Source organism: Taudactylus pleione, unplaced genomic scaffold (assembly GCF_031769625.1).
Source record: "Taudactylus pleione unplaced genomic scaffold, aTauple2 ptg000259l, whole genome shotgun sequence".
Lineage (NCBI taxonomy): Eukaryota > Metazoa > Chordata > Amphibia > Anura > Myobatrachidae > Taudactylus > Taudactylus pleione.
In genome coordinates this window covers 8,271,199-8,287,847 of record NW_028284661.1, presented here as the reverse complement: position 1 = coordinate 8,287,847, position 16,649 = coordinate 8,271,199, and the positions used below count along the sequence as shown (strand labels likewise).

Here is a 16,649-nt window from a genome sequence, read left to right as displayed (position 1 = left end):
TACAATAGAATCAAATCAGAGCGCTCTAAAGTGCCATAAAAGATAAAGTGATTATGTGCTAACAGTGCAAACAATACATATGTGATTTAAAAGCTTATCAACCTTTAAAGATACTACAACATTTCTTTTTAGGGCCTAAGAAAGAATAATATAGATGGAGCACATATATATAAAAAATGTACACTATTTAAGACATAAAATATATAAACACATATAAATGGTAAAAGGTAAAATTTCAGTATTTCTGGATGAGATACATGGAGTACATGAAAATACATTTTATGCTTATCTTATTTCATGTGTAGAGGATTGTGATGTCAGGTAGGGTACAGGACCCAACGCGTTTCGTCACCAGCGGACTTCTTCAAGGGGATGGTCCCCTTGAAGAAGTCCGCTCTCACCTTTTTTCTTATTTGGTATATCACTGGTGCTATACAAAACCCAATTGATATATATGTATATACAGTATATGTATATTGTGTGGTGAGAGGGATTGTCTCTCACCTGAATTACCCACATTCTGGTGGAATCGACTCATTCCAAGGGAGGCTGGAGTGAAGCCTGTGCATTTTGCATTAGCAGTGGAGGTGTGGAATTCCAGGTTTTCACATTTATACAGACCCAGCTGGAATAATCACTGGAGCACAGGAAGGGTTTAAAGCTCTCACACACCTGATGCTAGTTGCCCTGATGCTGAGTAGCAGCCAGGATGTAGGGACACAGTGTTGTAGTGCCAGGGTCCAAGGGCTGTGCTGGGAGAGCACGCCCAAATTGTGGCTGCAAGCCACTGCTTACTGATTAGCACAAGGAGTGCTGAGACTTTTATGTTTCTTCATTTTATGTTATGTGCCTGTATGTGTGCAGGCCTAAACTCACGTATGCTAAGGTGCAGTGTTTGCTGCTTTTAAAAAGCAAAAAATACCTGCTTGTCTGGAATCCTCATATATATAATTTCCAAAAAATAGGGGTGCACTCACCAGACTTCATGGAATATTCATGAGAATATATAATTTTATTTAAGTCATCATAAAAGTACAGCCATCGACGTTTCGGTCCAGTCCAAGGACCTTTGTCAAGATGCCTCTTGACAAACGTCCTTGTACTGGACCGAAACGTCGATGGCTGTACTTTTGTGATGACTTAAATAAAATTATATATTCTCATGAATACTCCATGAAGTCTGGTGAGTGCACCCTTATTTTTTGGAAATTGTCTTTAGCAAGGTGGTAACCTTGCTTGGGTCAGCTACCCCAGCATTGGATTTAATATAAACGTGAGTGTGGACACTTTGTGGTTTTTGATAGATAGATAGATAGATAGATAGATAGATAGATAATACAAATGTGCCTTGTTTGTTTCTATTTAGTTATTGCCTTGTATTTTATTTAGTTTTTTTGTTATGTGTACTGCACTGCACTTTCTCTTGTTTGATCAGATATGAGAAGGAGCAGGCCAGAGGCTAAGAACACTGGTTGTATATTAATGGCATTGAGAAATATGCAGGAGACTCTTGTTTCAAACCAGTATTTGTATCATGTCCCAAACACCAAAATCTAGATTGCAAATAATTAATAAACAGATTCATTCTGTTTTACAATGAGAACTACAATAGCATATTCTCTTTAAATACAAAACAAATATTTTTATTAATCGCAATATACCTATTATAATGTGGAAATATATTGTACAGATAATAACAGCATATCTGCTATTCTTAAAATCTTTTTTTGTCAGAACAATGATCTATTAGCATGTGATGTGTGCCTAATTAACACATTTTTATAACAACATGTCTCTTATCCTTTTAATGGTAATTATTCTCATGTTGTCTTTTCTGCATACCTTTTAGCATGCCTATTATAGCAGGACTGTGGTATTACGACTTCTTGAGAAGAAATATAAATCCTTGGTAAGTAATTTTAAAGAAATACTCCATTACAATTGTAAAATATATCTTACTCCATCACGGCTAAGGACAAGGCAGGGCATGTGTTTATTTATGCCTCTGCCCTTCCAGGCAAAATACTGGAGACATTTTTGGTAACCAGGATATAGGAGAGAGAGCATTTTTAATGCTTTCTCCACTAATACCCACACATCTTTCAAAAGATATGAGCCATGAGTAGTTATCCATGAGTAGTTATTATCTAGTGCAGTGCTTTTTTTGCCAAATCTTGGTTATATTTGGTTTGGTCTTTGCCATGGAGAAATAAGCAAACAGATGTGTCCACATAAATCTTCCTTGCGAATTAAACAGCCCTTCTAGTTGTGCCGTGCCGGCACTGTAACTTTGCCTTTCGCATGCAAATACACCTGCAGTTGCACACAGGATATAGGCATGCCGCATATTTTAATAAGCAGAAACTGCTTGTGCAACCTATTTGCATTGCTTTGTGAATAAGAAATATTTGAAGGTAATAAGTAATATGAAAAAATGCTTGGCTCTGCTGAGTCGCACAGTGCTCACATGTTATGTTTAATGTGACTTGTAGCGCACTGGGGTAAGATGTAAGTGGACACATATGTATTTTGGGAAATTTTAAGGGCTCTATTTCTAAAAAAAAAAAAGGCAAAATTGCATTTCTGATATCACCGCTTTTTACGGCATATCGTAAAAGTATTGTTACTGTATTTAGTTACATATTAGTGACGGGACAGACCAAGCTCTAATGGTCTGTCCCGGCAACACAGAAGCAGATGTCTGGGCAGAGAGACCATAAGCCAATCCGAAAGGGGTGAGCCTCAGGCCAGGAGCTGCCCTTCTCTACCTCCTATACTGCTATTCATCTATATATGTGCCATTTCACATAGGTTCAGGAACTGCGGTTAGAGCTACTGGGGGTGAAACTATTGAATAACAATTATATATATATATATATATATATATATATATATACATACATACATATGTATAGTATTTAGATAAGAAGGCACTCAAAAGGGCCTTTAAAATAAAACTTCTTAACAAAATTACATTTTGGCCCAGGACATTAAGTAATAGTTAATGAGCTGAAAAATAGCACTGTGTATATGTACTGAAATTCCTTCACTTGCTTGGAATCAATAAATCTAAGAAAAAAGCAGGACAACAATGTGCTCATAGTGTAGTATGATTTACTACACAAAAAAAATGTATATATATATAAACCAGATGGTAAACTACATGCATCAAATATGTAAATGGTGTGCTTATCTGATCCACAGTTGAAGTGCAGGGAAATCCGTTATCTGTAATTTATAACAATATATATATATATATATATATATATATATATATATATATATATACAGTCAGGTGCATAAATATTGGGACATTGACAGAATTTTCATGTTTTGGCCTCTATTCACCACCACAATGGCTTTGAAATTAAACAAACAAGATGTGCTTTAACTGCTGACTTTCAGCTTTAATTTGAGGGTAATTACATCCAAATCAGGTGAACGGTGTAGGAATTACAATGGTTTCTATTTGTTCCTTCCACTTTTTAAGGGGCCAAAAGTAATGGGACTATCAACTCAAAAGCTATTCCATGGACAGGTGTGGGCTATTCCCTCGTTATTTCATTATCAATTAAGCAGGTAAAAGGTCTGGAGTTGATTCTAGGTGTGACATTTGCATTTGGAATCAGTTGCTGTCGACTCTCAATATGAGATCCAAAGAGCTGTCACTATCAGTGAAGCAAGCCATCATTAGGCTGAATAATCAAAACAAACCCATCAGAGAGATAGCAAAAACATTAGGTGTGGCCAAATCAACTGTTTGGAACATTCTTAAAAAGAAAGAACGCACTGGAGAGCTCAGCAACACCAAAAGACCTGGAAGACCACGGAAAACAACTGTGGTGGACGACAGAAGAATTATTTCCCTGGTGAAGAAAAACCCCTACACAACAGTTGGCCAAATCAAGAACACTCTCCAGGAGGTAGGTGTATATGTGTCAAAGTCAACAATCAAGAGAAGACTTCACAAGAGTGAATATAGAGGGTTCACCACAAGATGTAAACCATTGGTGAGCCACAAAAATAGGAAGACCAGATTAGAGTTTGCCAAACAACATCTAAAAAAGCCATTACAGTTCTGGAACAACATCCTGTGGACAGATGAGACAAAAATCAACTTGTACCAGAGTGATGGGAAGAGAAGAGTATAGAGAAGGAAAGGAACTGCTCATGATCCAAAACATACCACCTCATCAGTGAAGCATGGTGGTGGTAGTGTCATGGCGTGGGCATGTATGGCTGCCAATGGAACTGGTTCCCTTGTATTTATTGATGATGTGACTGCTGACAAAAGCAGCAGAATGAATTCTGAAGTGTTTCGGGCAATATTATATGCTCATATTCAGTCAAATGCTTCAGAACTCATTGGACGGCGCTTCACAGTGCAGATGGACAATGACCCGAAGCATACTGCAAAAGCAACCAAAGAGTTTTTTAAGGCTAAAAAGTGGAATGTTATGCAATGGCCAAGTCAATCCCCTGACCTCAATCCTATTGAGCATGCATTTCACTTGATAAAGACAAAACTGAAGGGAAAATGCCCCAAGAACAAGCAGGAACTGAAGACATTTGCAGTAGAGGCCTGGCAAAGCATCACCAGGGATGAAACCCAGTGTCTGGTGATGTCTATGCGTTCCAAACTTTAGGCTGTAATTGCCTGCAAAGGATTTGCAACAAAGTATTAAAAAGTGAAAGTTAGATTTAGAATTATTTAGTTTGTCCCATTACTTTTGGCCCCTTAAAAAGTGGGAGGCACATATAGAAACTGTTGCAGTTCCAACACCGTTCACCTGATTTGGATGTAATTAACCTCAAATTAAATCTGAAAGTCTGCAGTTAAAGCACATCTTGTTTGTTTAATTTCAAAGCCATTGTGGTGGTGAATAGAGGCCAAAATATGAAAATTCTGTCAATGTCCCAATATTTATGCACCTGACTGTATATATCACATCTACTATACGTAGAGATAAAGACACTCGCCAGACTTGTGAAGTCAAAAAATCCTTAATTAGCATGCACATAATCAATAGTTGCCAACGTTTTAAATATCAATATGCACCATAGATTGTGTTATGCTGTAACTAAAATAATACATCAAATCACATGCACCAAATATTAAAAGAATGTGCAAATGAGACGAAAAACAGCCTGTATATGGACTTGAATATCGGTAAATCAATATTGCACTTCACTCATGTAGCAAATGTGTAAATAGCATATACAGATGGGCCCAGCTAGTTTGTTGCTCATAGCTCTCCATTCCAGGCCTCTGTGTCACGCCATGGAACATTACGTGATGGCTGTACTGTGGTGTGCCGTGTAAAGATAAGCCATGGCATGTAATACACTGTTTAACCTCTGGGTGGTGAGTGCTCCACTGATGAAATTTGTACTACTGAATACCACACTGTTAAAGTGAATAGCCCTGTAATGTGTACAATACAATATCTACTTTATAACCGAGCGTCTTTTTGTGCGTCTTTTTTACATTCGAATGAGACTTATTGGCACAAGCAGCTACTGCCGATTAAAATGATATGCAGCATACCTATGTTCTGTGAGCGAGTGCGGGTGTATCTGCAAGTGAATCGCTATGTTACAGTGTTACAGTCGCTGATACTATAATGTAGTGTTTCAAGTGCAGATACACCCGCACTGGCTCACAGAAGATAGGCATGCTGCATATAATTTATTTATTTTTTTAAATTTCATTTATTTATAGGACATTTTTGTTTTCAAAACACAATACAGAAAAAAAAACAGAATCCCCCCACCCCACAAAAAAAAACCCCCCACAAATTATAATAATAATCAGCCATTAACATATACTCTCATTAATACAAATACCCAATCAAATTCGGTATATAAGTAATACAGATCAAATATCTGCACAAAATAAATCTCAGCCATTCAATTTAGCAGAAAAATCCTAAACAAAAACTCAGAATATCAAAACATCATTATGCCGTCTCGCCGGTTGCCAGCCCTTCAGCGTCTGAGACCTCCCCACCTCCAGTAATATAATGGGAAGAAGAAATCCATGGGCCCCAAATACGCTCATATTTAAGAATATGGTCACGCTTAGTATATAAAAATCGTTCATGGCCCACCACTTAATTCATCAACCCACACCACTCAGCAAAAGTAGGGCCCCTAGATGCCATCCAAGTGCGGGCAATACAAACCCTTGCCAGAGTCATTGCATCAATCACATATTGGACGGTTAAACGATTGGCCCTGTCCAAGAGACCCGATCCAAAAATACACATTTTCGGGGACAAAAGGGGGATACAACGTTCCGTGTTTGTGACACAGTTGATGACCTGGGTCCAAAACATCCGGACAGCAGAACACTCCCAGAGGAGATGCCAAAATGAGGACTGGGGAGTAGAGCATTTAGGACACCTATCAGAAGCTCCAGTTCCAAATCTACTCAATAATAAGAGGGTGAGATACACCCTGTGTAATAAAAAAAATTGTATCTGTTGAAATCACACTGCAGAGGTGGCAGACACAGGACTATTCAACATTAGAGACCACTCTTCATCATCATATGGACCCAAATCATCCACCCATTTAAGTCTAAGTGGTGCTAGGACATTATAAGAGTTAACGGTTAGGAGGTAGGAATATATTCGAGAAATCAATCTCTTACGACTAGTCGCTTGCCGCACAGCCCCAACTGGATCAGGAGTAAATTGCGGAGGGCCAGAAGAAAACTGGACAGGTAGGGCATGTCGAAGCTGTAAATAGCGAAAAAACATAGAATTCGGGACCCCAAATTCAGTCCTAACAGTGTCAAAAATTTTGAAGACCCCATCACTATACAACTGTCCGAGGGAGAAAACCCCCTCCTGGACCACAAAAAGCTACAATCGAATAGGGCCAGCTCTCCAAGAGTGGACGAATGCCATAAAGACAAATCAGGATCAATACCTTCCGCTCCCACTAAAGCACGGGCCTGTTTCCACAATATATGAGCCTGTGTGACCAATGGAGCTTCCCCCGTAGGGCACCTGTCATCAAGTAGGACTTGTAAAGGGGAATGTCTACTAGAAACAGTATGTACCAAGAAAGTAGGCAGATCCCGGCTCTCATCACCCAAAACCCATCCCCGTAGTTGAACTAGTTGAGAGACCAAATAATAAAGGCGAAAATTCGGCAATGCTAGGCCACCCAACCCTCTAGGTCTACATAGGGTTTTAAGTTTTATTAGAGGACGTTTTTCTGCTCAGACTAATGAGGAGATATAACCATCTATCAATCGAAATATACGAGGAGAGATATATACAGGGGCCTGCTGAAAAACATACAAAAATTTTGGGAGAACTATCATTTTTACCAAATTCACCCGACCTGTAACGGTCAAGGGAAGTTTATTCCAGATGTGCAGCTTGGCTCTCAGGAAGTCAACTTGTGGCTGGACATTAAGCGGGACAAAGTCCGACATAGATGATGTTACCCAAATTCCCAAATATTTAAACCTGGAGGTCCATTCTAAGGGGGTGTTCACAGCACCAACCGGAGTAGAAGGACCATGAACAGGAAGAATGGAAGATTTGTTCCAGTTAATGCGCAGCCCAGAAAACCATCCAAAAGAATCGACCACTGAAAGAAGGGTGATCAAAGACTCCGATGCATCAGACAAGAATAACAGTGTGTCATCTGCATAGAGAGCCACCTTGTCGACCCTTTGCTGTATCTGAATTCCCCATATTCTGGGGTTACTTCTGATAAGACATGCCAAAGGCTCGATGGCCAGGGCAAAAAGAGACGGAGAAAGAGGAGAGCCCTGTCTAGTAACCCTAGAGAGGCTAAAAGGAGAAACATCCATTAATACAGACCCGCCCTAAAGGGGAAGAATATTGTAATTTGACGCAAGCTATAAATGTAGGTCCCATCCCAAAATGAAGCAGGATCTCCCAGAGATAGTGCCACTCTACAGAATCAAAGGCCCTGGCGGCATCCAATGATACCACCACTGCCCCGTCGTCCACAGAGTCCGCCAGCTGCAAAATTGAATATAATCTCCTAAAATTTTGGGAAGTAGACTTTCCTGGCATAAACCCAGTCTGGTCAGGGTGCACCACCTCCCCAATTACCCTATTAAGCCTAAGTGCAAGCACTTTAGCCAATATTTTAATATCCGTGGAAAGGAGGGAGATCGGGCGATAAGAGCCAGGATCAAGGGGATCTTTGCCAGATTTGGGAATCATAATAATAATGGCCTCTGACATAGAACGGGGAAGAGCACCCAGGTCACACAGTTCATTAAAAAGGTCAAGAAGTCTGGGGAAAAAGAAAAGGCCATGTCTCTTATTAATCTCAATAGGAATCCCATCCACCCCTGGGGCTTTACCTCCCGGAAATGAAGAAACAGCCACCCCAATTTTCTCTACAATAAATGGAGAATCAAGGAATGCTCTACTGTCCTGGGAAATGCATGGAAGGGATATATGTCCCAAATATTCAAATAATTCATCTAAAGCATAGTGGGCCTGGGAACAATAAAGACTAGCAAAATACTCATAGAACACATTCGTAATAGCAGGTGTAGAGGAGTGCAAATTACCTAAGGAGTCCCGAATTTGAGCTACGACCGTGACGGGTCGGACCTCCCTAGACAGATAAGCCAGGAAAGCCCCAGATTTATCCGAATCTAAATAATAACTATGCTTAACAAAAAGCAGACGTCTTCTGGACTTATCTAAGAGGAAATCAGATAAAAGTTTAGCGGCCTCCATATATGAGGATCTAGCAGTAATGGAACCAGAGGACAGATATTGCTGTTCAAGCATAGTACAACGTTTTTCCAACTCCGCTTCTTTTTTCTTATGGAAAGTTTTAATACTTATCACCCTGCCAATTAAAGAACCACAAAGGACAGCCTTAAAGGCATCCCACAAAATGTCATAAGAACCAGAACCAGTATTCTCAGCGAAAAAATCACTCCATTGGGATTCCAATTCTGAGCCAGCGCCCATTAATGTAAGCCAGAAAGGATTAAACTTCCAAAAAGAGTGACCTCGTGGAGCAGCAACATCAATAGTCAGTAGTAAAGGGGCATGATCCGACACACCACGGGATCGATACTCCACCTCCACAACCTGCTGGACCAGATTCCCGGATATCAAAGCAAGATCAATCCTAGAAAAGGAATGATGAGAGGCCGAAAAGCAAGAGTACCGAGCCAGGCGAGGGTGCCGAATCCGCCAAATATCCACCAACCCAAGCTCATCCACTAAATTGGAAAAAGAATTAGGGGAGGGACCAGACACAGTCGAACTTTCATGCCACCTATCCAGGGAAGGGTGTAGCACATTATTAAAATCCCCTACACAAATAACTGGCGTATTAGGGGATAAGGAAATAAATTCAGCAGACTTTTTCAGGACCTCACTAGTATAAGGAGGGGGGATATAAACCGCAAGAATATGGAATGGGGAGGAGTGAATAGATGCACGTATAAAGACATATCTACCCAAGGGGTCAATTTTAACTTCATCCAGCACAAAACCTAGGGATCTACGTACAAGGACTGACACACCTCTGGAATACGAGGAATGTGTGGAGTGATAAGCCCAGCCTATCCAAGGTTTACGCAAAGCCAAAACTTTCCCGCCCACTAAATGTGTTTCCATCAAACAAATAATATCAGCCTGAGCCTTTTTTATCTGCGTCAAAACTAAGGAGCACTTGACCCGGTCATTGAGGCCCCGGACATTCCAGGAGAGAATTTGTAGAGGGGAACCTAAGCTAGTAGACATCATGGGGTTAGCCACACACAAGAGGGGAGAGGAGATATGGACATCCGAGACAACATAGCGGGGGGCAACCAGCGAGACATGGCATCACTACATAATAAAAAACACAATAAAAACTGAAAATATAATAAATAAGAGCATAATAGTTTAGAATAAGAGCATAATAGTTTAGAATAAAACATTGTAATGGCATAAAATAAAAACAAAAAATAAAATCCCATACAATAACCCTGAAAAAAAAAAAACCACAACCCACCCTGTATATCCACCCCTACCAGATATACCTAAATCCCTAACTTACCAACTACTAACCCTTAAACTAAATACCCAATGAACCCCTTATTTTATTTTTTTAAAGAATAAAGAGTAAGAAAGAGAGGGGGAGCAATTCTTACCTCAGCCGTAAGGTGGATTGTCGGCCAGGCCCAGAGCAGAATTGCCCTCCCCGGTACCCAGCACATAAAGTTACAGTATGAAACGAGTACCACAACAATATTACCACTTAAAGAGCAACTAAGGGTGAATCATCATCAGATTAACTAAGAAACAGGCATAGCTAACAGAATAACAAGTCCAGGTCAGTCCGGAGGAGCATCGTCACCACGGCCCCTAAGATCCAGCCACGATGAAGCCTCACATGGAGAATCAAAGAAATGAGATCGTCCATCAGCCACCACACGCAGACGAGCAGGAAATAACATGGCGTAGGACAGGCCCAGATCACGCAAGCACCGTTTAATCTGTATAAATTGGGACCTAGACTTCTGGACATACATACAAAAATCTGGGAACACTGCAACCCGATTTCCATTATATTCCAAAGGACCACGTAGACGAGCCAATCGAAGGATCGAATCTCTGTCCTTGAAATGCAGAATATTCGCAATGAATGTGCGTGGGGGAGCGCCAGGAGGCAGAGCCCTACCAGGGATACGGTGCCCCCTTTCTACCGCAAAGTGGGCAGTGAAATCATCTTGGCCAAAGGTGTCCACCAACCATTTTTCCAGAAACTACTCCGGTTGAGAACCTTCCGATTTCTCGGGTAGACCAACAAAACGGATGTTATTTCTAGGAAGTTGACCCTCAATATCGGAGATTTTAGTGCGACAGGCCTCCATCTGAGACTCCAAGGCCGAAAGCCGTCCCACAACCGGAGCAGTGATATCCTCTAATGTAGAGATACGAGTCTCAGCCTCACCAACCCGTTCTCGCATCATCTGCATATCATGACGGATAAGGGAAAGCTCCACATGAACTTCAGAAATCTTGCCGGACAGCGTTTTCTCTGAAGAGGTGATTGCCTGCAATAAATTATGCATAGTGATCTCAGGCTCCACAGGAGGGTTCTCAGGAGCAGGCGGAGAGGAGGGCTGAGAGGAATGAGACCAGGTCCCCGAAGCGCTGGATCCCGTAGCCCCACCAGTTCCAGTACGGGAAAACTTCTCCAGCCGCGCAGCGGACGACTGCTGGGAGTTTTTTCCCATTACTTCTAAATCACAGGAACAAATTCAGAGATCAGCAGGGTGGTAGCCAGCTACTGGGTTCACAAGGAGAGGGACTGTGCAGTCAGGAAAATTATCAGAAATATATAAGTGCAACAGAGTTCAAATCCAAGCTTGCAGCCACACCAGGCAAAGTTTCCCTGGAGTTTCAGAATGTCCTCATATATCCAGGGAGAGGATCTGCCACCTCCCCAGCCTCTCAGGATTCCAAACCTCAGTGTTTTGTGCCCAGCACTGAGGGCAGGAGCCCCTGATGCAGTTGCATCCGGATCCAAGATGGGGGCCGCGATCGGGAATCGCGCGTCCGCAGCAGCACTCAGGATAGTGAGCAGAGAGTGTGAGAGGGTCCCTCACCTCCCCAGCCCCCCAGGGCACCCTCCGGACTGCAGAAGAAAGAAGCACTGGAGCCAGGATCCGTCACAAACACCTGGGGCCGAATCCAAAATGGCGCCCGCAACCAGGAGACGCTGCAGGGAGAGAACTTCAACTCCCACAGCACAGCAGCCAGCTCACCCAGATCGACCCAAGGACTCCAGGAGCCAAGAGTGGTAAGTTCTGAGGGGTATACCAGTGTCAGGGACCGGGTACAGGGGTCAGGATGGATATATTAGGATATTAGGGCCTGGGAGCTACTATATCAGCCTCCTACATCCAGGCCACGCCCCCGCTGCATATCATTTTAATCAACAGAATATTCTTTTGCTATCAATTCGATTCCCTGCATGATTCAGACGCATTTGAAGGTAAAAAGTCTCATAAAAAGATACGCTACCGAGTTACGCCATGGCATGGGGTGACTAGAAGGCCTGTTTAATGTGCAAGGAGGCTGGATGTATGATGACCCATCTGTATATGTATTTGTATAAATAACAGAATTCACACACCACCAAGTGATTTATTTTTAATCCTATAGTGAAAATTAAAAAAATAAAAATAAATTATATATATATATATATATATATATATATATATATATATATATATATATAAATATATCCCTTTCCATGACTCGAACTTGGTGCAAGGTGCACACCTTAACCACTAGCCCACACACACCAGCCATGTTGAGAGCTGCACCTGTCATGTATGTGATGTGGTGTGAAAATTAAAGCAGGCAATGTGTACAATGTCGATAGCGGGCAGTATTACAGTCGCTGATACTGTAATGTAGCGTTTTGCGTGCAGATACACCTGCACTTGCTCACAGAACATAGGCATGTTGCATATCACTTTAATCAGCAGAAGCTGCTTGTGCTATCAATTCACATCGCTGTGTGATTCAGAAACTTTTGAATGTAAAAAGTTGCATAAAAGATGCTTGCGCTACCGAGTCACGCCATATTAGTACATGTAAATACATTCATCACATTTCAGTGAAAACTGTGCATGTCTGTGACCCCTGTCTGAGCCCTTGAGACAAAAAAAATATATATATTTTTTAAAGTAAAGGACTCACACACATACTGTACTGTAATTATTTAATACTTTATATCATAATACATTCTTCTACAGCCCTGATTCCATGACCAAAACTCTGTACTATAGTGTACCGAATCAAAACTTCTATCAGTAAATCATCGGGCGGTGATACAGAAAATGCATTGGAAATCTGACACATGCGCTGTGTAGTTTAGGAATAGCGACACCTGATGGACAAAAAGTTGTATTACACAATATGACTTTTTTCCAGTGCTACGCTACATTCCGTTACAAAACATTCTGTGTGGCGCGACTCAAGGTTACTGTGGCGTGAGATGCATGGCGCGCTACATGGCTGTATGGAGCAAGAAACTAGCTGGGCACATCTGTATCAGTATATATTAGCCAGAGTGCAAAATCACTTATATAGCAAAGGCATATATTAGTATATGTTAGACAGAGGCCCTGATTCAGAGCCGGACGCTCTGACAGAGCGCTCTCTCTGAATCAGGGCCGTCCCTGCTCCTTTTTGGAGCGGCCTCCTGGCCGCTTGCATAGCTGTGGGTGACCATCCACAGCTATAGCGAGCGGCCAAAATGATGGTCGCGATGGTCAAGACCATCGCGACCATCGGGCTTGCGACGAGACCCTGCGGTAGGGTCTCGCTGCCGCAAGCCCAGGAGTGCTTTTGGCTCTATCAGAGCCAAAAGCACTCCCACTGGCCGGACCCATACAATAGGTGTTCCCATGGGAACGCCTCCGTCTGGGCAGCCGCGCTCCCGGCACGCCCACCAAAGGGGGTGTGCTGTCAAGCACCATCGACCGCACGCCCCCTTTGGTGCGAGACCCTTAACGACGGATTGGCCGTCGTTATTCGGGTCTCGGGCATGCGCACAACGGAGGCGCCTCCGTCGTGCGCACGCGCACTTGGGCTCCATCGACCCGTTTGCGAGCGAGTCAGAATCAGGCCCAGAGTGTACAATCACTTATGTAACAAATGCTCACTTATATTGGCATATGTTAGCCAGAGTGCGATAATATCATACAAATAAATAAGTAGAACTAAAAGCAAAGGCTGGTATAACTAACTAGCAAACCATAAGAATTAATTATTGTACTCAGCATTGTGTCGTAACATATCTTTATCTCCTATCAGTGCAATTATCTATTGCAAACATTGCTTAATAGATGACAACACTGTATACTTAGTATACATCACCAAAGTGTATAGATTGCAAACAACAAATAACGGGGAGCATAACAATAGATGGGGAGATAGATACACCATCTAGCAACCCAAGTACCTACTTAAGATTAGTTACCTGGGATACAAGAAACATTAAAAATTATCAACTTTATGACAATCTCACACGGGCAGAATAAAACGGCCCTACTCCAACTTATAAACAATGATCAGATAGTCATCCGACCGGCCGACAAAGGCGGAGCCGGAATTAACTAGTCAACTGCTGGATGAATCCACGTATGAAAAATTTACATACAATCCCACTAGAGAAATCGAAAACAAAATCTAGCACTCTCTACCAGGTGGATCAATGAAGCAACACATACCTATCTAACTGTGGATAAACCTATTTGCCTGATTATTTACACCATCCCTAAGGTACATAAAACATTAAACAATCCGCCAGGTGGACCTACAATATCACCAAAAGGTTCTACCCTACTACCTTTGGTATTATTTGTAGACTAACTTCTACAGCCTCTTGAACAAGCTACTGTACATTAGAGACACAGGGGACTTCTTGCCAAAATTAAGTACCAAACGTATCACTGAAAGTACCTTACTGGCAACATTAGACATCACTTCTTTGTACACAACGATACCACATGTCGGTGGTCTTAACATCTTAAAACAAGCATTAGTCAAATGTAGGACTAATGATCCTCTAGCACAATTCATTCCCGAATTAGCAGAGCTCATTTTGAAACAGTCTTTCACCACATGGTCACACAATTGAACTTACTTGATGAACCAATCAAATTTACACAGAGTACTGTATCTCAGATGTTAGTATCAATTTTCTGGATATTTTAATATACAAGCAAGATGGAAAGCTGGAAACAACACTATACCGTAAGCCTACGGAACGTAACACTTGCTTGATGGCCTCTTGCCATCATCCGCCTGGCTTAAAAGATAGACTCCCAATATCACAATATTTGCGAGTACTACAGAACAATTCAACGGCATCTAGACAGGAGGTACAGATTGCAGAAATGACAACACAATTCATACAGTGAGGGTACAGTGAGAATCTCTTAACTAAATACCTACAGAAAGCAAGGCATACATTTATCCAACCCCATACCCTTAAAAAGAAGAATGAACGACCTCTGTTTGTAACAACTTTTGTCAATAAAGCCCATATTCTAAATCGGTCACTGAAAACACACTGGCCAATTATAAAGACTGATCCATCCCTACCTTTCTGTGAAATAGATCCTCCAATGATGGCCTACAAGAGAGGCCCCAATCTAAGCAGATGTTGCTATGACCTACCATGAATCAAGATGAAACCACAACTACCATTAAGCTCATGCAGCCTCGACCAGGATGCTTCAAGTGCAGTGGCTGCATTGCATGCAGTGCCATTATTCCGGGATCCTATTTGCCCCACCCCCACAGTGGTAAAAGCATTAACATTAAATGGAGACTACACTAAATTAGACCATTATTTATATATTAATCTGTCCTTGTGGCCAAATATTATGTGGGCCTCACTATGAGATGTTTCGTGAATGCATGGCAAATCATCGCACCTCTATACGCCAGGCTATACAAAATGGAGACTCTGAAAAACCAGTAGCAAGACATTTTGCTAAGAAAGGTCACCAAATTGCATCTCTAAAATGTAAGATCATAGACTGCATACCTCTGCATGATAGGGGAGTTGATCATACACTAGTACTCAAACTTAAGGAAAGTCAGTGGATTTTTCGATTGGATTAATGAAAATAATCCTTACAATATAATTTTATAAAAAATATTAAATATTTTTCTCTTTCTGATAACTTTTCTTTTAACTTGTTGTACAATCGATATGGTATTAATATTGAAGTAGTCATTATGTGATATATTGGTCTGCTATATAACCTATATTTGTGTGTGATATTGCTACCCAGGTCCCCTGTATTATCTCTCACAATTGCCACTACAATACATTGTATGTATTGGCATTAGTTACCAGTCTTGCATTGTTATGTAAAAAATGTAATTCATTTCTGAGGCACGCAGTTACATATGTTAATTTACACACCAATAAAACACTTTTTTGTGGCTTGCTTTTAGCACATAGACTTGTTTTATGGATTATGCATTTTATACCTACAAAAACATTTTTTGGTCTATATATTTAACACTTAGGGCCATATTCAATTTGAGGCGAAAAGTCCGTTGCCGAACTTTTCGCAGTCATCTGAGGTTTTGTAAGTGATAACTTATCGCGCTCGTCCCCGCGATTCTCCGTATTCGATTTCATTTCGGCAAAAAGGAAATCGTAGAAAAGTCCTGTCATTTTAGGGGAAATCAGCCTGACACCCCCCAAAAGATGCTCTGACATGGGGGATCACTATGAGTACCCCCGAATAGCCCTGCTAAAGGTATGTGGGGTCTTTAAACGGTCTCAATAGGTGCTGTATAGCGTCTTTGGGAAAGTGGTGAAGAATAGCATTTAGCAACTTTTTGGGGGAAAAATAATGTGTCCCATCAAATTTGGGGTACATGAAAATGGGTACTAACATATTATAAAGTGGCTAATGTGGTTTTAAAAATCGTGAAAAATCCACCTGCCTCAACTACCTGCAATCAAAAAAACACCTGCCACATACTTGGGGACCCCCCTGAGTCTATTTCGCTAGTTTAGAAGTTTGTCCCCCAGTTTATTTATTTTTTCACCCTAAAATGAAATTACCTTTTTTGGTGTGTCCTGTGGTAAAGTAC

General features: G+C 41.3%; 1 protein-coding gene across 1 annotated transcript in view; it reads left to right on the top strand.

The window, feature by feature from the left end:
• The window catches only part of TBC1D32 (TBC1 domain family member 32), a 484,474-nt gene that overhangs the window by 95,158 nt on the left and 372,667 nt on the right, over positions 1-16,649 (top strand). Inside the window, exon 11 of the mRNA XM_088481005.1 lies at positions 1,850-1,909. Coding sequence (XP_088337131.1) covers positions 1,850-1,909 — 60 coding nt within the window. The remainder of the gene's footprint in view (positions 1-1,849; positions 1,910-16,649) is intronic.